Source organism: Anomaloglossus baeobatrachus, chromosome 11 (genome assembly GCF_048569485.1).
Source record: "Anomaloglossus baeobatrachus isolate aAnoBae1 chromosome 11, aAnoBae1.hap1, whole genome shotgun sequence".
NCBI lineage: Eukaryota > Metazoa > Chordata > Amphibia > Anura > Aromobatidae > Anomaloglossus > Anomaloglossus baeobatrachus.
Window position 1 is genome coordinate 119113720 of NC_134363.1, and position 27603 is coordinate 119141322.

The window sequence follows — 27603 nt, forward strand, 5'->3', positions numbered from 1 at the left end:
AAGGGCCGGGACAGGCTGTAGTGAGGAAGAGGCCAGAGGTAGCCGGAGCAGGGTAGTGGCCCGTCGGTACCTAGGGTGACCCGGATCACTGCAGGGGAGTGGATTCCCCGTTCCCGGCTGAGGAGAAAGAGGAAGAGTGTGGAGAGAGAGGCACTTGGCTGCAGGGAAAGAACAGGAGCTGCTGCACCATGTGTGGGACACTAACACCCCCGTACCGAAGGCTGCGGACACCGGCAATTCCTAGTTTACCAGTGACTCTGTGTGAAATACTTGTGAGTACGCCCTCGGGCACTGCACCGCAGCACTGCGCCCTGCTCCCTGCTTATCCCCGAACGGGCCCCGGGACCCCCAAATCCCTACCCACGGAGGGGAAACAACATCTTAGCTGCTCCATACCATCGCTCCCGGGATCCCCATCCAGAGCAGCGGTGGTGTCACAACTTCACCACAACCGTGGGTGGCGTCACGGACAATCTCCCTTATCAATCCCCTTTTTTACTGTGGAGCCTGGGATCACAGACCGGGTCACGCCACCGTGATACCCACAGAAGTGACCCTGTGGCCCGGATCTGAGTACTCCTGGTCCCCAGGCGACACATTTGGCGTCACGAACAGGATCTTACCGCTCTGCCGTTGGGTAGAGGTGCGCCTTGTGACCGCCGGAGGTGTCCGGCCAGAAAATTTCAGAAGTCGCCATCTTTGGCGCGAAGAGTTCCCGCTCGAACGTCTTCTCGAGTAGCAGAGGCGCGAAGGCCAAAACCCCGCCCAGATAGAGGAGGGGCCGGAAAGAGGCTAAGGGGGACGAAATGGCGACTGAGTGCATGTGAGGTGGCTACAAAGGCAGGGACGCCAGGACTTTGCCTAATTCCGTTCCTGGACAAGCAGTAGCCGCAACCCCGATGACATCTTACCCGGCTCCGGCAGTCCGCCCAGCCGCCACGGTGATGACGTCGGCTCCGGCAGTCCACCCGGCCGCAACGGAGGTGGCACCCAATTGGAAGTCTGCCCCAGATGTGGCGCCAGCCGCTCCCAGGTACCCCATCACGGCTGTGGAGCTGCCGGAGTGTACCTGCAGAGAGGAGGAGCAGGCCAGTGAGAGATGGAGCCCTCGGCAGTTAGCGAGGCCGGTTGTAGCCGGCGCCGAGGGCATCCAAGTGGGCCTGGCTTCTGAGCAGGAGGCAGAGCACGGAACCCGTGCCCCGTACTGGGAGTGGCGGCAGCGGCAGTGGTAGTGGAGCATGGACGGCTACCCACAAGTTAAAAAGTTGACTGTTTATGGACTGTCACCCCTGTTGAACGCCCTCAAGTTCAGGAGGAGGCCATCTGCTCCGCAGGTGTGGGGTGGCAGAACAGTTTAAAGTTTTAGAAAATGTACCTCCCAATGTGGGAAGATGTATGATTGTAATGTGTTTATTTTTCCTTTTTCCAGTTTTAATAAATGTTGGTGCCCAGACGGCCCTGAGTACCCCTGATCCCCGGGCGACACACTGGCACCGTGAGAGCGGCGGAGGCTGGTAACGAAGGTAAATATCGGGTAACCACCTTGGTTACCCGATGTTTACCTTGGTTACAGCTTACCGCAGCTGCCAGATGCCGGCTCCTGCTCCCTGCTCGCTTCATTTCGTCGCTCTCTCGCTGTCACACACAGCGATCTGTGCGTCACAGCGGGAGAGCGACGACCAAAAAATGAAGCTGGACATTCAGCAACGAGCGGCGACCTCACAGCAGGGGCCAGCTCGTTGCTGGATGTCACACACAGCGACAGCGACGGGACGCCGCTGCAACGTCACAGAAAATGGTGACGTAGCAGCGATGTCGTTGTCGTTGTGTGTGACACCACCTTAAAGGATAGACATCATAAAATCACCACCCATGCTGAATTAGAAAAAAAAGCCACTTGATAGTCATTTCATTAAAGGTAAATGGTCCTATAGATTATTACCATCAAGCCTTGTATTACAACAGACTACTATTACTCCTCCCTAATTATCTCTGACAATAGCCTGGAGCAAGTAGAAAGTAATTTCCATCACAACAGAGGGATGAAATCTGGTTCTCTGGGAATAGCTAAATAATACTAAAATGACAGACCACATATAATGCTGCTGGCTTCTTGTATGTTTTTTGATACAATTCAGACAAGAAGAAAATGTACGGATGCAATTAGATGCTCACTGGTAACAGAAACGGCCAGAGCTAGCTCTGATCGCTGCTGCTAAACTTTTTATATGCCGCTGTCAAGCGATGAAAACTTCCTTTAAATGATTTGGTTACCTCCACTACACGTGACCCCCTCAATCACTGAGTGGTGGTCCTAGTGAAGGCTCTAATCTCCATTATCTAGTGCAACTAATGAAGGCCAGCTTGTTTTTGAGCTATCAAATTATAAGATTAGTTAACGCAAGTAAAAATATTAAATTCTAGAAGCATTGGGGGAAAAATATAAAAGTTATGGGTCTTAAAAAATGGGGACAGATGTAAGAGGGTGGCAAGTCCTGTGTGTCCCTGCCCTGAAGACACTGATCGTCGTTGAATCATAATAATGTGAATTGTGTTTATGAACGCAAGGCGTTTATGCATAAGGTTTGTGTTGCCAGTTATTTGCCAGCTTAGGTACTGCTCCCTGGTAAAGAAAATAGGTTCTGCCTAGTGATAGGAGGACTTGGGCAGGGCACAGTTAAGGTATGTGGGTCTCCCACAGGAGGAGGAGCGGACTGCAGGATACAGCCTGACTCCATCCGAGTCTAGTCAATTGAGTGGTTAAAAAGCTGTACTAGTGGGTAGTACAGCGAGTAGGAGAAATGTGCAAACTCGTCAGATACCTTAGGCCAAAGAAAGTGGGTATCTGTGGCAGCTGTGACCTGAACCTAGGGGCAAACTGGGAACAGAGCATGCAGGAAGGGCACCCATTGGGGACAGGTAGAGGTTCACCTCTGCTCCCAAGTCATTAGTACCAGGTCCGAACTGTAGAGAGGTTTCCCGGTCAGTGGACTGTCTCCAGCGGTACTAATGCTCAAGTAGAGGCTTTGCATAGAGGTTCGTGAACAGGTCAGCATGGAGAGTACAATAGATGACGTTTGTCCAATGGCAGTTGAAGCTGTTATACAGAATGGATCCCTGTGAGTGGGATTAGACCATAGCCATGTGGGAATCTATGACTTTATTGTATGAAACTGTGGTACCATGCAGAAAGGAGGACAACAGACAAACAGCAATAGTACCAGGAATGATGAGCAGTGTGATGAGGTCACAGAGTGATGACCTCATCACGCTGGGCTGTGGAATGATGCACTGGCACCTTGCTCTGCTCCACTCACTTTGCTTAGTGCCACATGGCAAATTTGCATGTGATGCCCTTGAAGGGCTTTGCATGCTTCTTAGTCATGTGCAGTGGCTGAAGTGACACTGCCGGACCCCTCTGCTGCGGCTGTGACTGGGACCTGGGGAAAAGGGAGGCCCGTTCTGAGGCTTCATAAAGCTAATTACCCCGAGCCCGGCTGGGCCCCCCTCTTTATTTGGCCCCATACACCATTCATGGTTGTAGTGCCCTGATGGCAGCCTTGGTGCCGGCAGTAACGATGTGTTGGAAGTACTGTGCGTAATGTTGAGTAAAAGACTGTTGAGAAGGAAATAACTGTCATATATAACATTAAGATCCAGAAGTTATAGGCAACAACTCAATAATGCATTTAAAACACAGAACACAAGAGTCTTTAAATTCACCAACATATGAAAACACCCCATAGACATCGTAGTACAAATGTATAAAACATTTTATTAGTAATAATGCACAGGGTATTACAAAAATTACAGAGCAATAGTCAAAGATAACCGGAATGGGTAGTGAAGGAAGAGGGGAGAACCCCACGTGACCCAGGAGGAAGTCAGTTATTAGAAGCAGGACCTGCCAGACAATTTAATATGTGTAACAGCCAACTGTCCATAGAAGGCCCACATAGGGACCAATAATCCAAAGTGCCACTGGTCAATAGCCCAAAAAAAAAAAAAAAAAAAAAAAATTAAAAAAAAAAAAAAATTAGACAATAGCCTTATGTTAGGTCATACATCCGTATAACTAAAGGCCTGTGTATAAGAACCTGACACGATGGCCAGGATACGCCATACAGCAAGGCTATAACCCCATAAACAATCAGGGGTGCCCAAGCTGTATAGCTCAACTGACTATCTATGAGGCATGGAGGCTTACCCGTAAAGGCAGACGGTCCACAGATCCTGAGGGGCACGTGGGGACCGACGTCCCAACACGTGTTTCGTCCAATACTTCGTCGGGGGACGGTAATTAAAAAGTGTGAGGAGTGGGGTTTAAAAAGGGAGCCAAATTGTCACTGGCACGCCTCCATTCCCCATGTGCGCTGCAGTGGGTGGCCGCCACGGAGCGCGCCGCGGCACAGTCTCGGCGGCCGGAAACCGGCAAAACAGGAACTTCCGGTGACGTCACCAAGTACATCCGGTTTCCCTCCGCAACGAGCGTTGCCACAGACGCGATACCAATCAGGCGGAAGCCACTGCAGCGCTACATCAGATGGACCAACACCTTATGGAACCACCAATCCAACCTCCACAATCCCGTCATCCACCATATGGCATCTAATGCACAAATATATATTAAACATTTTTGCATATAGAATGGAAAATCCCCTAGTAACCACTCTGAAAGGAATATGTTACAAGGTACATATGTATTATACATTATTCGTATATACACGCCACAGGTGGTACTAACATGGAAGAGATGAAGGGAAAGGGCACCCTTGCATACAAAAATGAAATATCCCCCAATAGCGCCTATAAGAGAGATCTATTACAAGGCACATACATATGATGCATTATTCATATACAGACACCAGAGGTGGTGTTAATGTGCAAGAGATAGAGGAAAAGAGGAGGAGAAAAGATAGGCAGACGTCTGCAAAAGAAAAATAGATATAGGAACATGGACCAAGAATATACATGCTGGTTTCAACATAAAAACAATTCCAGACAATCCATGTCCATGTTGTCTGCCACAATTTCGTAACCTCCCGATCTTTTGTTGTTCTGTAGACATATATAGACTTCCATTTCTTCCGGATCAAAATTGATAGCAGACCCTTGGGGGTAGTGGAGGCGGGGTGGGGGTATGGGGGGTTAGAAGGGGGGGAGGGAGGGAGGGGAAGGGAGGGAAATTGGGGGAGGGAGGGAGGGGGGTGAGGGGGGGGGGAGGAGGAAGGGGACACCGGAAGGAGCCAGATAGATCGACATTCATGACAATACAGGTCCCTTAAAATTAAACAAAAAATAAAAGACACACTGTTAAAAGAGTCATAGGACCACCAATAAATACAACATGAAAGACACATCTAAAAGTATATCTAAAGATGCGCAAGAGGTTACGCAATTGTTCACACCTCCATTGCGCAATCAGGGGGACACAGTCACCCAGAGGACCAATTCACGAGTCACTTGAATCCGGCTGGGAGGAGCGCAACCCCCCTCCCCACAGTCGGATTTGTTTAGGAAATCACCACTGTGGCAGTAAGAATCTCGCCACCACTGTGGGAGTGAGTTATAGAAATGAAGCGAAAGAAAGCCGTTCATTTAATCCGTCCGGAGCCTGAGTACCCAAGACAAAAATCCAACGGCACTCCACTTGTGCCAACCGTCTTTTGAGGTCACCACCCCGAATACCCAGATGTATCTTATCGATACCACGGATCTTAAGGGATGTGGGGTCACAGTTATGGACCTCCCTAAAGTGTCTGGGTATCGTTTTAAGGGATTCGGGGTTGGTGGCCTCTTTGGCCGCCAGAACATCACGCACATGCTCCCTTGTGCGGATTCGGAGCTCACGTGAGGTCAGACCGACATATATCTTGTTACAGCCACATGTGGCGTAATATATTACGCCAGATGTGCTGCAAGAGATGTATGCCCGAATGGAAAACTCCCTCTTTCCGTCCGCTGAGCAAAAAGTTGTAGCCCGGATGATGTTCTGGCAGCCACGGCAGCTACCACACGGGTAGCAACCTACACGTTGGGGACCACATCCAAAGAGGGGGGTACTCTTGGCCACATAGTGACTATGCACTAATGTGTCCCTGAGACTCCTACCCCTCCTTGCCGTCATCAAAGGGCGTTCTGGTAAATAACCACGAAGGGAGGGCTCAGTATGGAGAATGGCCCAATGTTTGTTTAATATGCCTCTGATTTGGTCCCACTGTCGGCAGTAAGTGGAGATAAATCTCGCCACTGGACTAGACGTGGATTTTGTGATAACATTCCCAGAGAGGAGCTGGTCCCGCTGGGAATGTTTAGCACGCTGGTAACCCTTTTTGATGGACCTCTTACTATACCCTCTCATAAGGAACCTCTCCCTCATATCCCCTGATTCGGATTCAAAGCCATGATCCGACGAGCACAGCCTGCGTAACCGCAAAAACTGGCCCGTCGGGATGGCATTCACCGTTGACCTAGGGTGACCCGAGGTGGCATGGAGGAGGGAATTGACCGAAGTAGTCTTCCTGAAGATGGTGGTAGAAACAGCCCCGCTAGACTCCACCGAGATTCGAATGTCTAAAAATTCGATGGTCCTTGGTCCGACCTGGTGAGTTAGGTAGATGTTATAGCCGTTGGAGTTAAGACGACGCACAAAATCCTCCAGCTCAGAGCCGGTTCCCCCCCAGACGACCAGAATGTCGTCAATATAGCGCAGCCAACACTGCGCATGGGAGCTCGCCGGCACGCCGTCCCCGAAAACCTCCCTCTCCCAATATCCGAGAAAGAGGTTTGCGTAAGGGATGCAAGTAGTATATATGAGGGCATTCGAGGAGGGGATTATCCCTAAAAAAATCTATGAGGGCCTCCTAGTAAAAATACCTGTTGTTCCAACTTTTTACCTCCTCCCCAAGATTCACAAAAACCCAAAAACACCCCCTGGGCGTCCCATTGTCTCTGGCATGGGAGGGCTGTGCGACGTCACATGTAAATTTATTGTATACTACTTGCATCCCTTAGTGGAGACGTTGCCCTCTTATGTCAGAGACACTGCTGACGTCCTAAGGAGAGTGGAGGGTCTTATCTTGGAGGAGGAGGCTATCTTGGTAACAATGGATGTGGAGGCCCTCTATTCCAGTATTGGTCATCAGGATGGGTTGGCCGCCGTGCGATTCTACCTGGATTCGAGTAGTCTCGATGGGTCCTTGTCCGCCCTTGTATTGGAGCTGTTGGAGTTTATATTGACGCACAACTTCTTTGTGTTTCGGGACCGGTTCTTCCTCCAGCGGCGCGGCACTGCGATGGGGGCGGCCTGTGCGCCGTCTTACGCAAACCTCTTTCTCGGATATTGGGAGAGGGAGGTTTTCGGGGACGGCGTGCCGGCGAGCTCCCATGCGCAGTGTTGGCTGCGCTATATTGACGACATTCTGGTCGTCTGGGGGGGAACCGGCTCTGAGCTTGAGGATTTTGTGCGTCGTCTTAACTCCAACGGCTATAACATCTACCTAACTCACCAGGTCGGACCAAGGACCATCGAAATTTTAGACATTCGAATCTCGGTGGAGTCTAGCGGGGCTGTTTCTACCACCATCTTCAGGAAGACTACTTCGGTCAATTCCCTCCTCCATGCCACCTCGGGTCACCCTAGGTCAACGGTGAATGCCATCCCGACGGGCCAGTTTTTGCGGTTACGCAGGCTGTGCTCGTCGGATCATGGCTTTGAATCCGAATCAGGGGATATGAGGGAGAGGTTCCTTATGAGAGGGTATAGTAAGAGGTCCATCAAAAAGGGTTACCAGCGTGCTAAACATTCCCAGCGGGACCAGCTCCTCTCTGGGAATGTTATCACAAAATCCACGTCTAGTCCAGTGGCGAGATTTATCTCCACTTACTGCCGACAGTGGGACCAAATCAGAGGCATATTAAACAAACATTGGGCCATTCTCCATACTGAGCCCTCCCTTCGTGGTTATTTACCAGAACGCCCTTTGATGACGGCAAGGAGGGGTAGGAGTCTCAGGGACACATTAGTGCATAGTCACTATGTGGCCAAGAGTACCCCCCTCTTTGGATGTGGTCCCCAACGTGTAGGTTGCTACCCGTGTGGTAGCTGCCGTGGCTGCCAGAACATCATCCGGGCTACAACTTTTTGCTCAGCGGACGGAAAGAGGGAGTTTTCCATTCGGGCATACATCTCTTGCAGCACATCTGGCGTAATATATTACGCCACATGTGGCTGTAACAAGATATATGTCGGTCTGACCTCACGTGAGCTCCGAATCCGCACAAGGGAGCATGTGCGTGATGTTCTGGCGGCCAAAGAGGCCACCAACCCCGAATCCCTTAAAACGATACCCAGACACTTTAGGGAGGTCCATAACTGTGACCCCACATCCCTTAAGATCCGTGGTATCGATAAGATACATCTGGGTATTCGGGGTGGTGACCTCAAAAGACGGTTGGCACAAGTGGAGTGCCGTTGGATTTTTGTCTTGGGTACTCAGGCTCCGGACGGATTAAATGAACGGCTTTCTTTCGCTTCATTTCTATAACTCACTCCCACAGTGGTGGCGAGATTCTTACTGCCACAGTGGTGATTTCCTAAACAAATCCGACTGGGGGGAGGGGGGTTGCGCTCCTCCCAGCCGGATTCAAGTGACTCGTGAATTGGTCCTCTGGGTGACTGTGTCCCCCTGATTGCGCAATGGAGGTGTGAACAATTGCGTAACCTCTTGCGCATCTTTAGATATACTTTTAGATGTGTCTTTCATGTTGTATTTATTGGTGGTCCTATGACTCTTTTAACAGTGTGTCTTTTATTTTTTGTTTAATTTTAAGGGACCTGTATTGTCATGAATGTCGATCTATCTGGCTCCTTCCGGTGTCCCCTTCCTCCTCCCCCCCCCCCCCCCCCCCCCCCTCCCTCCCTCCCCCAATTTCCCTCCCTTCCCCTCCCTCCCTCCCCCCCTTCTAACCCCCCATACCCCCACCCCGCCTCCACTACCCCCAAGGGTCTGCTATCAATTTCGATCCGGAAGAAATGGAAGTCTATATATGTCTACAGAACAACAAAAGATCGGGAGGTTACGAAATTGTGGCAGACAACATGGACATGGATTGTCTGGAATTGTTTTTATGTTGAAACCAGCATGTATATTCTTGGTCCATGTTCCTATATCTATTTTTCTTTTGCAGACGTCTGCCTATCTTTTCTCCTCCTCTTTTCCTCTATCTCTTCCACATTAACACCACCTCTGGTGTCTGTATATGAATAATGCATCATATGTATGTGCCTTGTAATAGATCTCTCTTATAGGCGCTATTGGGGGATATTTCATTTTTGTATGCAAGGGTGCCCTTTCCCTTCATCTCTTCCATGTTAGTACCACCTGTGGCGTGTATATACGAATAATGTATAATACATATGTACCTTGTAACATATTCCTTTCAGAGTGGTTACTAGGGGATTTTCCATTCTATATGCAAAAATGTTTAATATATATTTGTGCATTAGATGCCATATGGTGGATGACGGGATTGTGGAGGTTGGATTGGTGGTTCCATAAGGTGTTGGTCCATCTGATGTAGCGCTGCAGTGGCTTCCGCCTGATTGGTATCGCGTCTGTGGCAACGCTCGTTGCGGAGGGAAACCGGATGTACTTGGTGACGTCACCGGAAGTTCCTGTTTTGCCGGTTTCCGGCCGCCGAGACTGTGCCGCGGCGCGCTCCGTGGCGGCCACCCACTGCAGCGCACATGGGGAATGGAGGCGTGCCAGTGACAATTTGGCTCCCCTTTTAAACCCCACTCCTCACACTTTTTAATTACCGTCCCCCGACGAAGTATTGGACGAAACACGTGTTGGGACGTCGGTCCCCACGTGCCCCTCAGGATCTGTGGACCGTCTGCCTTTACGGGTAAGCCTCCATGCCTCATAGATAGTCAGTTGAGCTATACAGCTTGGGCACCCCTGATTGTTTATGGGGTTATAGCCTTGCTGTATGGCGTATCCTGGCCATCGTGTCAGGTTCTTATACACAGGCCTTTAGTTATACGGATGTATGACCTAACATAAGGCTATTGTCTAATTTTTTTTTTTTTGGGCTATTGACCAGTGGCACTTTGGATTATTGGTCCCTATGTGGGCCTTCTATGGACAGTTGGCTGTTACACATATTAAATTGTCTGGCAGGTCCTGCTTCTAATAACTGACTTCCTCCTGGGTCACGTGGGGTTCTCCCCTCTTCCTTCACTACCCATTCCGGTTATCTTTGACTATTGCTCTGTAATTTTTGTAATACCCTGTGCATTATTACTAATAAAATGTTTTATACATTTGTACTACGATGTCTATGGGGTGTTTTCATATGTTGGTGAATTTAAAGACTCTTGTGTTCTGTGTTTTAAATGAGAAGGAAATAAGTATCTGTGTCTGTGACTCCCAGCAGAAGAACCCTGGTCTGCTTGAGGGCCTAATTACATCGCCACCAATCCTTTTTCATTTGCTCTGAAGAGGTGGCCGGGGCACAGACCACTGAAGGACCGCTGAGCCCCTTGCCTGTAACTACTGCCCTGCGCCACCCTCACACAGAAACCAATTTTTTCGTTTCTACAAAGCTTTGATTTTTTTTTTTCACAAAAAACGCAAAAAAATATTTGTTATTGCTATAATCATACTAACCTAAAGAATCATGTTGCCAGATCATTTTTAATGAAAAATGTAAGCCGTAAAAAAGAAATAAAAAAAGAAACAATAATGGAATTGCATTTTTATTTCACCAATTGACAACACTTAGACATTCTTTCCCATTTTTCAGTACTTTATATGATAATGTGAAAAGTATAATTCAAAACTGCAACTCATTCTACAAAAAAATAAGATCTGATACGACTGCAGTATGTCATCAGGAAAAAAATATGGTTGATGGATGAAAAAAATGAAAAATTGATCCTATCCTGAAGGGGTTACCAAACAGTTATCCCAGCAACGGGAGCTACAAAAATATGATTCTTGGCTGCTTTAGACCACAGCTGAAGAGGATATTCTTAGACTATGTTCACATGCAGAATTATTGCAGTGTTTTTATAGGGAATCTGTCACCATTTTGACCTTTTTAAAATGTTAATATACAGGTTATAGAATGCTGAAAAAATCCATACCTGTGTGTCTCATATCACATGCCTTGTTGTGGAAAAATCATATTTTATCTATCTGTAAAAGAGCTCTTCCAGGCTATGGGGCGGATGCTGCCTGGAAGATAACTCCGCTTCCAGAGGTTATTTTAAATAAAAGGGCGTTACCAGTGTGAGACAAGTAACTGACAGAACAGGAGAAATGAAATTTGTCTTCTTTCAAACACATTTTTTCTGCAGCTCCCTGAGCTCTGCTGCATTGCAACAATGATGCAACACTGTCTGCCTGTGAGATGAAGCTGAATCTGAGAGGAACCTGCAGAAATGTCAGTTATAATCACACACAGGTCTGTAGTGAGAGCAGAGAGTGGCCATCACACTGGTAATGCCCCATTTATTTATAATAATCTCTGGAGGTGGAGTTATCTTCCAGCCAGCATCCGTCCCATAGCCTGGAAGAGGCCATTTACACAAAGTGATAAAAGATGATATTTCCACAACAAGGCATCAGATATGAGACATAGAGGTATGTAATTTTTTAGCATTCTATAACCTGTATGGCCATATTAACAGTTTAAAAAGGTCAAAGAGGTGACAGATTCCCTTTAGGTCCCCTTCACACATACGTGAAAAACCACGCACGTTTTTCACGCACGTGTGAGAGTTCCGTTTTGCCCTCCGTGACCGGTGTTTATGGGCTATGCGTGTTCTCCGTGTGTTATCCATGATAACACATGTACAACGGGTACTTTCTACTCACCTGTCTCTGGCGTCGCTGTCCGTGGTGCTGATCTTCGGTCTCCGGTCCTGCCGACTCCCCGCTGCTGTCGCTTCCGGCTGCAGTGAAGTGAATATTCAATGACCATAATGAGCGGCGGTCGGCAGCAAGTGACAGCAGCGGCAGAGTCTACAGGGCTGGAGAAGGTGAGTAAAGGTTTGTTTTGTTTTCATGCAGACACATGTCTTTTCTCTGGTGCGTGTCACACTGAACACATCCGTGTGGTCCGTTTGTGTTACGTGTGACACGTTTGCGTTACGTGTGACACCCGTGATGCCGGAGAGAAAACGGACATGTCGGTGTGTGGAGCACACGGACACACGTAAGTATGGGACGGACACACGTTCCATGCCAAAATACTTATGTGAGTCCGAAACCATAGGAATAACTTGGTCCCCGTGTGTACGTGTCTCCGGTACGTGAGAAAACTGTCAGACACGTACCGGAGGCACGTGCGTGTGAAGGGGGCCTTAAATAGTATCAGCAAAAGCTATTAGATTTCAGGACTATCATGCTTGCTTTTTTTTTTTTTTTTTCACTAAATTTGAGAACTACAGTATTTCTTTCAATTGTAGTTTGCAGCTGAGAACAATGAGAATTCCTCTGAAGAGTCCAACGCCACTTTCACCGCCACCAAAGTAGCCTCCTCCGCCACCTCCTCCCGTGTACTGGTTGATCAGGAAACATTGTTGCAGTCTACCTCCGCATTTCTTTCAATGCAGCATGTCAATGTTTTCAGCATATTTGCAGCATTTTTTCGACCCAAAGAAAACAATGAGAAAAGAAAAATAAGGAAGATAAATGCTGCATGTAAACATAGCCTAATTTATACAGTCTTTCTATCATCTTGAAAAAGTGAATTAAAACCCCCCAAAAACAAGAATAACTTTTCAGCTTACAATGATTGAACTGTAAATTCGTAATTCTGTGCTAAGCATTTCCCAAATCGAAGAGCTAAACTTTTCTAATACAAAGTTATAAGTCATGTGCATGGACCTAAAGTGAAAAGATACAATGCCTGCTGTCATCACCAAAAAGAACCTAGGAGATTATTGTTTACCGCATATGCATTGAGTTCACCAGTAAGCTCCTTGGCTCTCTCTACATAGTTAAGGTAGTCAACTTCTATAATTTCATCCCTCAGTGTTTTTATGTAGAAGATATGAGCTCTGAATATATCAATAGACAAACAAAAGCAATTAATCAGTACAGAATGTAGTTCTAACAAATAAATGGAACCAAAAAGAGGACATTCACTTTCAAGGGGTTGTACCAAGATGACATGTTATCATCTTTCCATAGGATAGGTGATAACTTTCTGGTCCCCGAACTGTGTTCCTCACTAGTTATGACAACATGACTACCCCAAGTCCCTCATTTGAATGGGGCAGTGGTCGATCATGCACACTACTACTTGATTCAAAGTCTATGGGTCTGACAGAGACAGCTGCCTGTCAATATTGAAGGAAGGCATGAATGCCAGGCCGTATGGGCGCCGCACTCCTTCACCAAGGAAAGTCCGTGTAGGGGTGTGACTTCAGGTGGGGTGCATGACACTGACTGGTTTCTTCGGGCTGGTGTCCATCACCTGCTGTCGTTCCTTGTCGTAGACAAAATAATAACACACGCAATATCAAAGTTTCCTTGGCAACCAAACTTGTTCAGTTTATTTTTCACACCGTTATGGCAGACATGCCCTCAACTTTTCCTGGTTCCATTTTTACTGTTTCTGGTGTATTCTTTCTTGACCTGTCCACCGCTATCTTGTACCTTGTCCTCAAACTCCCCCTCTTCCTGAAACCTGCATCCGCTTCTGGGCCTCGCCGGTTCTCTAGTCGCACAAGCCTGCTGGGGTAAGCCATAGGCTCAGGACCTCTCGAAGTTACCTCAGGGTTCCCTGACTGGCCTTGACACTGTGTCCACATTTTCTCACTCAATCCAGAAATGGCACCCCTCGAAACCTGTCCCGCTAACCATGCCTCTTGCTAACTGTCACTCCTCCCTTCCATTGACTTAACCATATCTGACTAGCCTCTGCTCCAGGATAGGTCCAGTGCTATGCTGACCCAGTCACTAGATGGCCGCCTATCATAGCCCTGTGCATTAACCCAGCTATGCTACTTAGAACATTAGAATTTGCGTATATATTCGCTATGGTCCTCGACGTCCAATCTTGGGTGTTTGACCACATAGTCTGACTTTGGGTTCCCCTGGCAATGGTATGCAGTCTTTGGGTACCTCTAGTAATGGTATGCAATCTTTGGGTACCTCTGGTAATGGTGTGCAGTCTTTGGGTTCCTCTGGCAAAGGTATGCAGTCTTTGGGTACCTCTGGTGATGGTATGCAGTCTTTGGGTTCCTCTGGCAAAGGTATGCAGTCTTTGGGTACCTCTGGTAATGGTATGCAGTCTTTGGGTACCTCTGGTAATGGTATACAATCTTTGGGTACCTCTGGTAATGGTGTGCAGTCTTTGGGTTCCTCTGGCAATGGTATTCAGTCTTCAGGTACCTCTGGTAATGGTATGCAGTCTTCGGGTTACTCTGGGTTCAGCACACTTGCAGATGATTCACTGCAGGAGACATGAGCCTGACCTTCCACATACGTCTGCTCCCCTGATAATCTTGGCACCAACTCCACCTTCTCGCTGCTGGCTGAGCCTTTTATATTTTGTAACTGTGCCATAGTTGCCACCTGACTCTACATCCCTCTCCAACTCTTCTCTAGAGGAAACATACTCCCTGCAAATCAGTTCCTGATGGTCCTGGTCCTCTGCCAGATGGTAATATTGGAGTAGTGAACAGAAGTATCCTTCTCTGGCCACCCTCTTACATCTGTACAAACCATTTAAGCTTCTTTTTCCTATGGCATGTTGCCTTGCAGGAGTTGTGATTACAGAGCATAGATATATATTGGTGGCGGAGTTTGCGTCCCGGAGGACCGGCACTACACAATGTGCTGAAGTGAGAAAGGAGAACAAGTTAAGGTTTTTTTGCAAATGATCTTTTACCGCTGAATCTCACAGTAGCTAAACTGACGGAGCCAGAATGTTTGATGTGAGGCAGAGGCAAAGAATCTGATGAGAGAGATATGGAGGCAACTGGGAATATGGGAATAGACAGAAAGCCTTTAGTGAGCAAAGCAGATGTCTTTCAGAGGACCTTGCTTTAATGGTATGGACATCAGAAACATTCGAAGGGGGCACATTACTTTTATACAATGAATGTATTATTGCTATTATAAACTGAGATGCGGAGCTGAGCATGGTCTAGCAGGAATGAAGGCTTATTTTTAGTGATAAACCTCTTTTCATGTTTTTTTGTCTCTCGGTCACGTCAATCATTTCCTTCACAGTCACCTAAAAAAAAAAACCTAATTCCATGGGGGTCAGCCTTTCACCCGTCGCACTTTATCCACTTGTACAAGTATATAAGAAGTCGAGTGATAACATGCTGTAAAATGTGCACTCTCTAATCGCTCTGAATATGCATAATTACTGTACCCCCTGCCGATTTTGGAATAATAATATCTTGCCTGATAAGATTAACACAAAATGTTAAATCTCAACAACAAAGCAGCGATGCTAAAAAGGACAAAAGGCACAACGAATTAAGTGAAAATAATTCATCATCACTTTTCTCAAGGGAATGTTTTCTAAAGGTAATCTCATTTCTTTCCTAGCTGCAATTCTAGATGACCCAATGGAATGCAGTAGGGGAGAACGACTTTCAATCACACTGGCCAAGGACAGAATAAACCGGACCCCAGAGAGGCAAGGGAAATCCAAGCTGGAGGTGGACATCTTTGAGCTTCTACGAGACAGTGAATATGAGACGGCAGAAACAAGTATGAATTTTCTTCTACTGAAAATATGATGCCAATTAGCTAAATTGTACATTTTTAACATGCCTGATTTTATTTTAGCAGGAAGTGTGATCAGAAAATAAAAAGTTGTTTAATCTGTAGTGATAAAGCCCACACAGTGTTGTCAAAGTAAATGGATAAGTCACTCAGTAGAGCTTTAGCTAACGATGAATCCAAACAATGATGACACAGAAATTGGATATTGCACATAGTGAAGGCATATAGGAAAACAGTACCAACTGATGTCATGTCAGTCTGACTTATGAATCTTCACAGTGCACACAGTTTGCAGTCAGGATTCTCCAGTATCGGCGCCTGGAGCTGGTGGTTGAGTCATGCGACTTCCAAACTTCTGGCCACAGTCCGACTAGACGTGTCCTGCCTAAGTCAATTCACTTGTATAGAGTGAGGCTAAACATGTCTAGTCTGCACACAACTAAAAAATAATGACATCACAGCATAGAAATTATCAGAGATGATGCGTACAGTGATGTCACACTATAAAAAATATAAAGAAAAGATGACAAAGTAAAGGGATAATTCACAAGCTGATAATGGTACAGGAGTAATGTCCTTGCCTTGGTCTCCAAGCACCTGCCCTATATCCTTCTAATACACTGATGCATAAAGCCTGCTTTACACCTTACAATTAAGCAAACAATATCGTATGCGATGTGACACACCTCCATCGTATGTGCGACACGATCAATTTGTTGACCGTGTCGCACAACCGATTAATTGCCGTCACACGTACTTACCCTTCCACACAACCTCGATGTGGACGGCGAACATCCACTTCCTGGAGTGGGAGAGACGTTCGGCGTCACTGCGACGTCACGCGGCAGCCGGCCAATAGAAGCAGAGGGGCGGAGATGAGCGGAACGTAAACATCCCGCCCATCTCCTTCCTTCCGCATTGCCAGCGGGAGCCGCGTGACGCAGGTAAGATCTGCTCATCATTCCCGGGGTGTCACACACTGTGATGTGTGCTGCTTCGGGAACATTGAACAACCCGACGTGCAATTTTTAGCAAATGAACGACGTGTATGCGATGAACGGTTTTACATTCAATCGCAACCACACATAGCTGTCACACGCTACAACACCACTAACAATGCCGGATGTGCGTCACTTACAACGTGACCCCGCCAACACATCGTTAGTTATGTTGTAGCGTGTAAAGTCTGCTTTAAATGGTAAAATTGTGCAATCTGACTAGTGATTTGTGTAAAAACAAAACTCTGTTTTTGTTGTAAACTTCTATGTTTTCTTAATGTATCTCATTACTTTTTATTTGCCATGGCAGCGGCTGCCTAGCATTGGCCCACCAAAGACAAAAAGTGTAGCAGCTTATGATACTACACTAATACCTGAGTCTATAAATGGATTCTCCAGGGTTAGGGTTCAAGTCTGTAGTCAATCTATGTGACTGCAGACTTATGAATCCTCACAGCACACACAGTTTGCAGTCAGGATTCTCCAGTGTTGGCGCCTGCAGCGGGTGCCTATGTCACTGCAAGCATGCGACTTGCATACATCTGGCCACAGTTCGACTCGACGTGTCCTGCCTAATTCAATTCACTTTTATTGAGTTAAGCTACACATGTCTAGTCTGCATGTGACTAAGGGGCACTTTGCACACTGCGACATCGCAGCCCGATGCTGCGATGCCGAGTGTGATAGTCCCCGCCCCCGTCTCAGCAGCGATATGTGGTGATAGCTGGCGTAGCGAAAGTTATCGCTACGCCAGCTTCACACACACACTCACCTGCCGTGCGACGTCCCTGTGGCCGGCGACCCGCCTCCTTGTTAAGGGGGCGGGTCGTGCGGCGTCACTGCGACGTCACACGGCAGGCGGCCAATCAGAGCGGAGGGGCGGAGATGAGCAGGATGTCAACATCCTGCCCACCTCCTTCCTTCCGCATATCCTACGGAAGCCGCAGTGAGGCCGGTAGGAGACGTTCCTCGCTCCTGCGACTTCACACACAGCGATGTATGCTGCCGCAGGAGCGAGGAACAACATCGGACCGTCGCGTCAGCGTAATCATGGATTACGCCGACGCTGCACCGATGATACGATTACGACGCTTTTGCGCTCGTTAATCGTATCATCCAGCCTTTACACACTGCGATGTCGCATGCGATGCCGGAAGTGCGTCATTTTCAATTTGACCCCACCGACATCGCACCTGCGATGTCGCAGTGTGCAAAGTGCCCCTAAAAGAATGATCTGCATACTGACATCACAGCATACAAATCATCAGAGATGATGCATATAGTGATGTCTCACTATAAAAAATTATAAAGAAATGATGTCAAAGTAAAGGGGTAATTCACAAGCTGATAATGGTACAGGGGTAATGTCCTTGCCTTGGTCTCCAAGCACCTGCTCTATGTCAACTACATAACTACTTGAGTCTTCCAATGGATTGTTCAGGCTTGGGGTTCAAGTCTTGGAGTTCAACTCTATATGATTGAAGACTTATGAATCCTCACAGCGCACACAGTTTACAGTAAGGATTCCCCAGTATTGGCATCTGGAGCAGGCGGTTATGTGACTGCAAGAATGCGGTTTACATATTTCTGGCCCCAGTCCGACTAGATGTGTCCTGCCTCACTCAGTTCACTTGTATTGAGTGAGGCATGACTGCATGTATGCAAATTATATTATGCATACTTGTTGTCACACGCCCACTCACTACAGGCATCAAGAGAATCCTGACAGTACGCACTTTGTACACTGTGAGGATTCACAAGTCTGTAGTCACATAGAGTTAATGGAAACTTAAACCCAATCCTGTTCAACCCCTTTAATGAAGGTTTTTTTCACTGATTTAACAGCTCCTGAAGTTTAAGGTATGATTAAAATGGTTAAAAGGGATATCCCAGATTATAAAAAAAAAGTAGAATTTCTACAATGTAGTACCACTCATACAGGCTGTGTCTGGCATTGCAGTTTAGTTTTCTTTAAAGGGAACCTGTCAGGTGCAATATACACCCAGGACCACAAGCAATTCTAGGTGTATATTGCTAATCCCTGCCTATCCGTCCCTGTTTACACTAGCATAGATAAAGAGATCTCTAGAAAAAGTATTTCTAAAGATTCTTTATGATATGCTAATGAGTTGAGGGACTAGTCGCAAGGGCGTGATTTTCCCCCGACTAGTCCGCCCTCTTATCAAGTTAGCTTGCCCACAGGGGCGTGCTAACATGCTATTCAATCCCCATTGCCCACCATCATCAGTGGTGACATGTGTACAATGTGTACAATGTGTCAATGTGTCGCGGGCGGGGAGGAGGGTGTCAGCACACCGCGCTCACCCCTTCTGCTCGGGTCCGGTTGCTCAGTGGTGGCTCGAGCCGTAGGCCGGATCCCGGGGGTTTCTCGAGCGGCGCTCCTCGCCCGTGAGTGAAAGGGGATTTGTGGTGTGGGGGATTGTTATAGTTCGTGACGCCACCCACGGTTGTGGTGATTGCACCACCGCTGCTCTGAGTGGGGATCCCGGGGATGGTGATGGGGAGCAGCCAGGTGTTGTGTTGCCCCTCCGTGGGTAGGGGTTGGTGATCCCGGGGCCCGGTGATGGGTGGTGAGGTGCGGGGCCTGGTGGGCGCAGGGACGCGGGGGCAGCGCTGTGCCTTGCGGCACTGTGGTACTCACTCAGCCTGAGACACGGACACAGTTTGTACGGTAAACCAACGGCTGGTAGGACGGTCCCACAGACGGCTGCTTTGCTTTCCCGGTAGGTGACGGTGATGTCCCTCTTCCTTGCACCTGTATGTACAGTTGTTTGCGATGGGTCCCCACCGGTAACCCGCTCCCCGGCTTCAAGCTGGGCCGGAGGAGCACTACACTTTGCCCGCAGGCGCTGGCCCTCAGAGACTGGTGCCCTGGCGGTGGCGGTGCCTCTGTTGTACGGGTTGGGCTGTTGCCTTCAATCGGGACTTGGTTGTTGGGGGAATCTACGTCCCCTTCACTGACGGATTCGGCAAATCTGGCGACTCCTAGCCTTGCCGGGGTCCGAGAGGCCCCTGCCCTGGTGCTGACTGTCCTTCGGAACACTGCTCCAGACCACCGGGCACACAGCCAACGGGGTCCTTCCAGGAACTTCCAAACGGTCCCCCTCCGGACAGTCACCGCCGTCGCTGACCTTGCTGTTCTGGCCCTACACAAAGCTGGGCTCTCAGGCTTGCACACTCTCTGCTCTGTCACCACTTCTTGCTTTCCTCCTTTTCCACTTTTCTGTTGTTTACTCTAGCCCTTCACTGGACTTCACTCTTCCCCTGCCCGGGGCTATCTGCCTGGTTTTCCCGCCTCCAGAGTTGTGAGCTCCTCGGTGGGCGGAGCCAACCGCCTGGCCCACCCCCTGGTGTGCATCATCAGACTCCTGGAGGAAGGCAACAAAGATTTTTGGTTCAGCTTAGGTGTGCCTACCTGGGATGTGGGGTGTGGTGGTGTTGTGACCTGTGACCCCTGGCTTGCCCAGGGCGACACATTCCCCCTTAGCAAAATGCAGACCGTCCGCGGGCTGCCGTCCTACACCGGTTTTATTTTTCTGAAAAAAAAAAGGGGTAACAGGGTTAAACAAACAATAATAACATTTTTAATAACTTCTTCCCAAGACGGGAGGCACATTTTACTTTTAACGTTTCAACGGTATACGGTCACGGTTTCCGCTCTCTCCCACCCAAGTAACCTGGCCCTGATGCTGCCCCTAAAACCCAGGCAGCACCCCTTGACCCACAGTCCAGCACACGGTACCCGAGCGGGATCTGTCCTTCCCCTCCAGAGGGTAGCCACCGGTTCCTTTGGTGGCTGGGCCCTGGCCTGCTCTGCTCAGGGCCCTCCCTCCAACCTGCCTCTCCGGAGGCGGCCTGCGGAAACGGTAACGGTACCCAACATATTTACAAGCCACTAGCGTCTGTGGTTGCCCTGCAAGTTCACGGGCTTGTCCATGGATAGTTCCCATGCATAACTTTTTAAACGGTCCCCACGGGGACAACGGTGCCGGCTCTAGCCGGTTGCTAATCACAAAGCAAATCTGGTTACTGTTCGGTAATCATTTTTCTTCATTCTTTAAACTTTTAAACTTTTCAAACAAGCAAACAAGCACTCTTTACACTCCCGGATCGCTCTGGCCACCATCTCAGCCTTCTTCCTCTCCCTCTCGGCGATCTCCAGGCCCAGTGGTACCGGCTCCCTATCCCAGTACGGCGCTGCCGCCAGCGCCGGCGCACGGGTCGGGCCCCGCGGGACATCCTGGACATTGCCCACTGTTAAGAATCTGGGTGGCATGTCCCGCGGTGTCTTGGCCTTGGGCGCTGCTTTACAACAACAACCCGGCGCAACCTCAGCCGAGGTGTGGGGGATGGGCCTAGGGGCTTTCCGCTGCTGGGCCTTCGGCCCGGAGCGGGTCATCGGCTCCGGCTCGGGGAGTTTCTCAGGGGATGCCTCCGGTTCGGTCTTCGGAGTCTTCCACGGCAACACCGCTGACTTGCTGCGGGCTCCGGCTACAGGTTGGCCCGCTTGGGCGGGGACGCTGGGTACTGCTACCGGTTGCGGTGGTAGCAGGCCTAGTGGCGGGGTCACAGCCTCCAGGACGGGTGGCGAGGGAGGCAGCGAAGGGAGAGGGCCTGGACCGGGCCCCGCAGCCGCGATGACCGGCCCTTCCTGGGCATCGGGACGTGGGTCACTCACCCTCCCTTTCTCCGCTTCCTCCTCGCGTCTCCGCACGGTGGCTACAACGTCCGCCATGTCGGCCTCCCACTCCTCCATGAGGAGCTGCATCTTTACCTGCAGCCGTTGGTAGAGCTGCGCGGTCCGGATCTCTACCCACGCCGCGGTTCCAGGTGCGGGGGGTACGGTGTCGCGGGACGGCATCCACATGATGGCTTTCTCTCTTTCTTCCAGGAACGGGATGTTTGCAGAGTCCTGGCGTCCCTGCTTTTATAGCCGCAGCTACATGCGGCCAGCCGCCATCGCGTCCCCCTTAGCTCTTTCCGGCCCCTCCTCTCTCGGGGCAGGGTTTTGGCCTTCGCGCCTCTACTACTCGAGAAGACGCTCGAGCGGGAACTTTTCGCGCCAAAGATGGCGGCTTCTGAAATTTTTCTGCCGGATACCTCCGGCGGTAACAAGGCGCACCTCTACCAGACGGCAGAGCGGTAAGATCCTGTTCGTGACGCCAAGTTGTCGCGGGCGGGGAGGAGGGTGTCAGCACACTGCGCTCACCCCTTCTGCTCGGGTCCGGTTGCTCAGTGGTGGCTCGAGCCGTAGGCCGGATCCCGGGGGTTTCTCGAGCGGCGCTCCTCGCCCGTGAGTGAAAGGGGATTTGTGGTGTGGGGGATTGTTATAGTTCGTGACGCCACCCACGGTTGTGGTGATTGCACCACCGCTGCTCTGAGTGGGGATCCCGGGGATGGTGATGGGGAGCAGCCAGGTGTTGTGTTGCCCCTCCGTGGGTAGGGGTTGGTGATCCCGGGGCCCGGTGATGGGTGGTGAGGTGCGGGGCCTGGTGGGCGCAGGGACGCGGGGGCAGCGCTGTGCCTTGCGGCACTGTGGTACTCACTCAGCCTGAGACACGGACACAGTTTGTACGGTAAACCAACGGCTGGTAGGACGGTCCCACAGACGGCTGCTTTGCTTTCCCGGTAGGTGACGGTGATGTCCCTCTTCCTTGCACCTGTATGTACAGTTGGTTGCGATGGGTCCCCACCGGTAACCCGCTCCCCGGCTTCAAGCTGGGCCGGAGGAGCACTACACTTTGCCCGCAGGCGCTGGCCCTCAGAGACTGGTGCCCTGGCGGTGGCGGTGCCTCTGTTGTACGGGTTGGGCTGTTGCCTTCAATCGGGACTTGGTTGTTGGGGGAATCTACGTCCCCTTCACTGACGGATTCGGCAAATCTGGCGACTCCTAGCCTTGCCGGGGTCCGAGAGGCCCCTGCCCTGGTGCTGACTGTCCTTCGGAACACTGCTCCAGACCACCGGGCACACAGCCAACGGGGTCCTTCCAGGAACTTCCAAACGGTCCCCCTCCGGACAGTCACCGCCGTCGCTGACCTTGCTGTTCTGGCCCTACACAAAGCTGGGCTCTCAGGCTTGCACACTCTCTGCTCTGTCACCACTTTTTGCTTTCCTCCTTTTCCACTTTTCTGTTGTTTACTCTAGCCCTTCACTGGACTTCACTCTTCCCCTGCCCGGGGCTATCTGCCTGGTTTTCCCGCCTCCAGAGTTGTGAGCTCCTCGGTGGGCGGAGCCAACCGCCTGGCCCACCCCCTGGTGTGCATCATCAGACTCCTGGAGGAAGGCAACAAGGATTTTTGGTTCAGCTTAGGTGTGCCTACCTGGGATGTGGGGTGTGGTGGTGTTGTGACCTGTGACCCCTGGCTTGCCCAGGGCGACACAAATGCGCATGATCAGAATGCCCAGCACTTCCAGTCATGTGCACTAGACCTCTCTGAAGCCAGGACATGTACCTAGCTTCATAGTTTGCATGGCCGGAAGTGCCGGGACTTCTGATCATGCGCACAGAGCCTAACCCCGGCGTCTGAAGCGGTGACAATAGACACAGGTCCGCGCATCACCGCCGATGACTCTAAGCAATGGGCATTGAATAGCAAGTTAGCACACCCCTGTGGGCGTTCTAGCATGCTAAGAGTGAGGACTAGTCAGGGGGATATAACGCCCTTGTGACTAGTCCTTGCTCTCATTATCATATCATAAAGGATCTTTAGAAATAATTTTTCTATATATGTCTTTATCTATGCTAGTGTATACAGGGACTGTTAGGCAGGGATTAGCAATAGGCACCCAGAACTGCTTGTGGCTCTGGGTGCATATGGCACCTGACAGGCTCCCTTTAAGAGCATGCCTTTAGGTCCTACCTCGTTGTATCTGTTGGACTCGTTTCATGTGTTCCTGCACAGAAAAATACTATAGACAGATATATATAAATAATTTGCAACTCGATTACATTAGTCATACATCTAAGCTTTAAAAATGGGACAACTTCCTCACTGATTCATTTTGGGTAATCCTCAGAGAGTGAGAAGGATAATTTATGTACATGAACAGTCTGTCTGTTTTCTTGCTGTATTGTTTGCTTGAGTTAAATCACGATTCCGTCCATGAAATTGAAAGAGAAGAAAAGCCTTGGTGATTCATAAATAACTCAGAATTTTATCTCCTTGCTACAGTGTGCCAGATCCTTCCCAAAGGAGTTTTGGGGGTTCTGGGCCCATCGTACAGCCCGTCATCCAGCTCCATCATCAGCAACATCTGTGGAGAGAAGGAGGTTAGCCTGCTCTAGTAATAAGTCTGTCGCATACTTTGCTATTCTAACCTGCCATGACACATTTGTCATTTCATTTCTTTGATCTTTCACTCCATGTTATGTTAGATGTTTTTCTCTGATTTGCTTGACAATTATGTCTGTAAAGTGGAACTAAATTTTTAACAATGCTTCTCCTAAAACTGTAAACAGCCGGCATCTATTCATGCCCTTGAAAGCCACAATCCAGCAGTGTATCAGCGCCATTCTTTTACGTGAATTCCACTGTTCTACATTTGCTCCTCTTACAAACAATCTAATTACAATGTAGTTTGTGATGTAAGCGAGAAGCATAAAATCTTCTGTGATGTATCTTATGGCTAATCTTATTGCTTGTATATGAAAGCTCGCTCGTAGTGTCATAGTGAGTGAAACACGCACCACAATAGAAACAAGGCAGAATAAATGTGGAGCTGATGCTGCAATGTAGCAAATGTTTTTGCCTATACAGTGCAGCATAAGCTTTTAGTAAAGAATAATTTACAAGCTCTTTTGGATGCCGTGTGTTTTAGTTGACGGGACATTTCTTAGTATCTGCAATCTTGGCTCCTTCTTCTGATTTGATAAAGCCTCTCTAACGCAGACTACATTTCCATTCATGACTCTGGCTTTGCAGTTACTGGAATCCCATCACACTGCACTTACTCTGACCTGAGTCCTATTTAATAGTAGAAATACTAGATCAGCAACAAGGAATTGCTGTCTCCTTTCGCTCAAGCTTCAGCCTGTTTCCCCTTCCTCCTGCTTGTGATAGGTTTCTCTCTGTCAGCTCTTACAAACATTGGTGAGGAGATCACAGCATATCATAAGATACACAGGAAATTCTACACTGCACTGGTAAATAGTAAGACCTGTCATGCGATGTTCAGTTCCAAACTCATTAGGTTCCACGGCAGCAGCAGGCTCTGTTTACACTAGAAAGTCTGACAAACAACCTAATGTCTCCTTGTTGTTCAGCCAGAGCTGGGTGTCGGCTGTTTCATGTGCACTGTTCCTCAATCCTGCAGGAGTTAATTCCTGCTGACCTGGGGAACTCTGCTAGGAGCTCAGGCTGCTAATTACCAATCTCAGCCGTCTCCTTCCTATATAAAGTACTGGTTCCTGCTACTCAGTGCCGATAATAGCTCCAGCTTCTGCAGCAATTCCGGTCTTATTGTGGTGATCCAGTTTTGGTGAACTGTGGTTTGCTTATTGTATGGTGTGGAAGTTTCCCGGTTGTTTGTTTACTTTTTCCCTTTTATGTAATTTCCCCCTGTGCACATATAGTCGCTCCTTTTTGTTTGATTGCCGTGTCTACAAGTTTTGGTTATTCCCTGGTCCATGTTTAGTTGTAGGGTTTGTGACTACGGTCTTGGCTCACCCCTTGGGTGGATGAGGGGGAGGGGAAATACACCAGGGCTTAGAAAGGAGTTAGGGTCACGCTGGTGACTCAGAGCTGGTGGAGAAGGGATAATGTATTATGGCCTTACAGTCCTTGCTGCTGCAACCTAATACTATAAGTCCTTATCAGGGTTACATCTATTCTATTCTTTACCTTATTAATACCAGTGTTAGCTGCACTTAATGTAGGGATAGTTGCTGGAGAAAGGATACTTTTGCATTAGAGGCATATAGGCAGGGTTTATTGCAGGGTCTTATAATCCTTGCTACTGCAACCTATAACCAAAAGTTTTAAAAGTCCGTGTTTGAGTCCAAGCCCCGGACACCCAGCGTCCAGGACGAACCATGTACTTTACAGTTCGACTTTGCTCATTTCTACAGCTAACCTTTGGCCTGAGAACTTACCACAAGGCAGGGTGCTGCTGCGAAACATACTAGAAGCATTACCTGCCATCCAGCCAACCACCTGTTTGCACTGTTCATGCTTCAAGAGTCTTGGCCTGCATTCCGCTGCAAAGTAGGGCAGGAAGACAAATTTGTTGTGAAGGCAGTATGATGGACCTCAAAAAATTATGAGTGAAGTTCGCCTGATGGGCCTTCAAAACGAATGAGTGAGGACCACCTGATGACCCTCCAAAATGTATTATAAGTGAGGGCCGCATGATAGCCCTCTGACAATTATGAGTGAGGTGCCGCCTGATGGCCCTCTAACAATTATAAGTGAGGGCCACATGATGGCCCTCTGACAATTATGAGTGAGGGCCGCCTGATGGCCTTCTAACAATTATGAATGAGGGTCTCCTGATGGCCCTCTAACAATTGAGTGAGGGCCACCTGATGGGCCTCTAACAATTACAAGTTAGGGCCGTATGATGGCCCTCTAACAATTATAAGTGAGAGCCACAGGATAGCCCTCTGACAATTATGAGTGAGGGCCGCCTGATGGCCCTCTAACAATTATAAGTGAGGGCCGCATGATGGCCCTCGGACAATTATAAGTGAGGGCCGCATGGTGGCCCTCAGACAATTATAAGTGAGGGCCGCATGGTGGCCCTCTGACAATTATGAGTGAGGGCCGCCTGATGGCCCTCTAACAATTATGAATGAGGGCCGCATGATGGCCCTCTGACAATTATGAGTGAGGGCTGCCTGATGGCCCTCTAACAATTATAAGTGAGGGCCGCATGATAGCCCTCTGATAATTATGAGTGAGGGCCGCCTGATGGCCCTCTAACAATTATAAGTGAGGGCCGCATGATGGCCCTCTGACAATTATAAGTGAGGGCCGCATGATGGCCCTCTAACAATTACGAGTTAGGGCCGTATGATGGCCCTCTAACAATTATAAGTGAGGGCCGCATTGTGGCCCTCTGACAATTATGAGTGAGGGCCGCCTGATGGCCCTCTAACAATTATGAATGAGGGCCGCATGATGTGCCTCTAACAATTACAAGTTAGGGCCGTATGATGGCCCTCTAACAATTATAAGTGAGGGCCACAGGATAGCCCTCTGACAATTATGAGTGAGGGCCGCCTGATGGCCCTCTAACAATTATAAGTGAGAGCCGCATGGTGGCCCTCTGACAATTATGAGTGAGGGCCGCCTGATGGCCCTCTAACAATTATGAATGAGGGCCGCATGATGGCCCTCTGACAATTATGAGTGAGGGCCGCCTGATGGCCCTCTAACAATTATAAGTGAGGGGCGCATGATGGCCCTCTGACAATTATGAGTGAGGGCCGCCTGATGGCCCTCTAACAATTATAAGTGAGGGCCGCATGATGGCCCTCTGACAATTATGAGGGCCGCATGATGGCCCTCTAACAATTACGAGTTAGGGCCGTATGATGGCCCTCTAACAATTATAAGTGAGGGCCGCATTGTGGCCCTCTGACAATTATGAGTGAGGGCCGCCTGATGGCCCTCTAACAATTATGAATGAGGGCCGCATGATGGCCCTCTGACAATTATGAGTGAGGGCCGCCTGATGGCCCTCTAACAATTATAAGTGAGGGCCGCATGATAGCCCTCTGACAATTATGAGTGAGGGCCGCCTGATGGCCCTCTAACAATTATAAGTGAGGGCCGCATGATGGCCCTCTGACAATTATAAGTGAGGGCTGCATTATGGCCCTC

At 49.1% G+C, this 27603-nt stretch overlaps 1 protein-coding gene across 4 annotated transcripts in view; it reads left to right on the forward strand.

Annotated features, from left to right (window-relative positions):
* Nucleotides 1–27603, forward strand: part of GRIK4 (glutamate ionotropic receptor kainate type subunit 4) — a 564520-nt gene that overhangs the window by 289041 nt on the left and 247876 nt on the right. For all 4 annotated transcript variants that reach the window (XM_075328390.1, XM_075328391.1, XM_075328388.1 and 1 more), the window contains exons 3-4: nt 15582–15746; nt 23953–24050. In XM_075328390.1, the coding sequence (XP_075184505.1) occupies nt 15582–15746; nt 23953–24050 (263 nt within the window). The remainder of the gene's footprint in view (nt 1–15581; nt 15747–23952; nt 24051–27603) is intronic.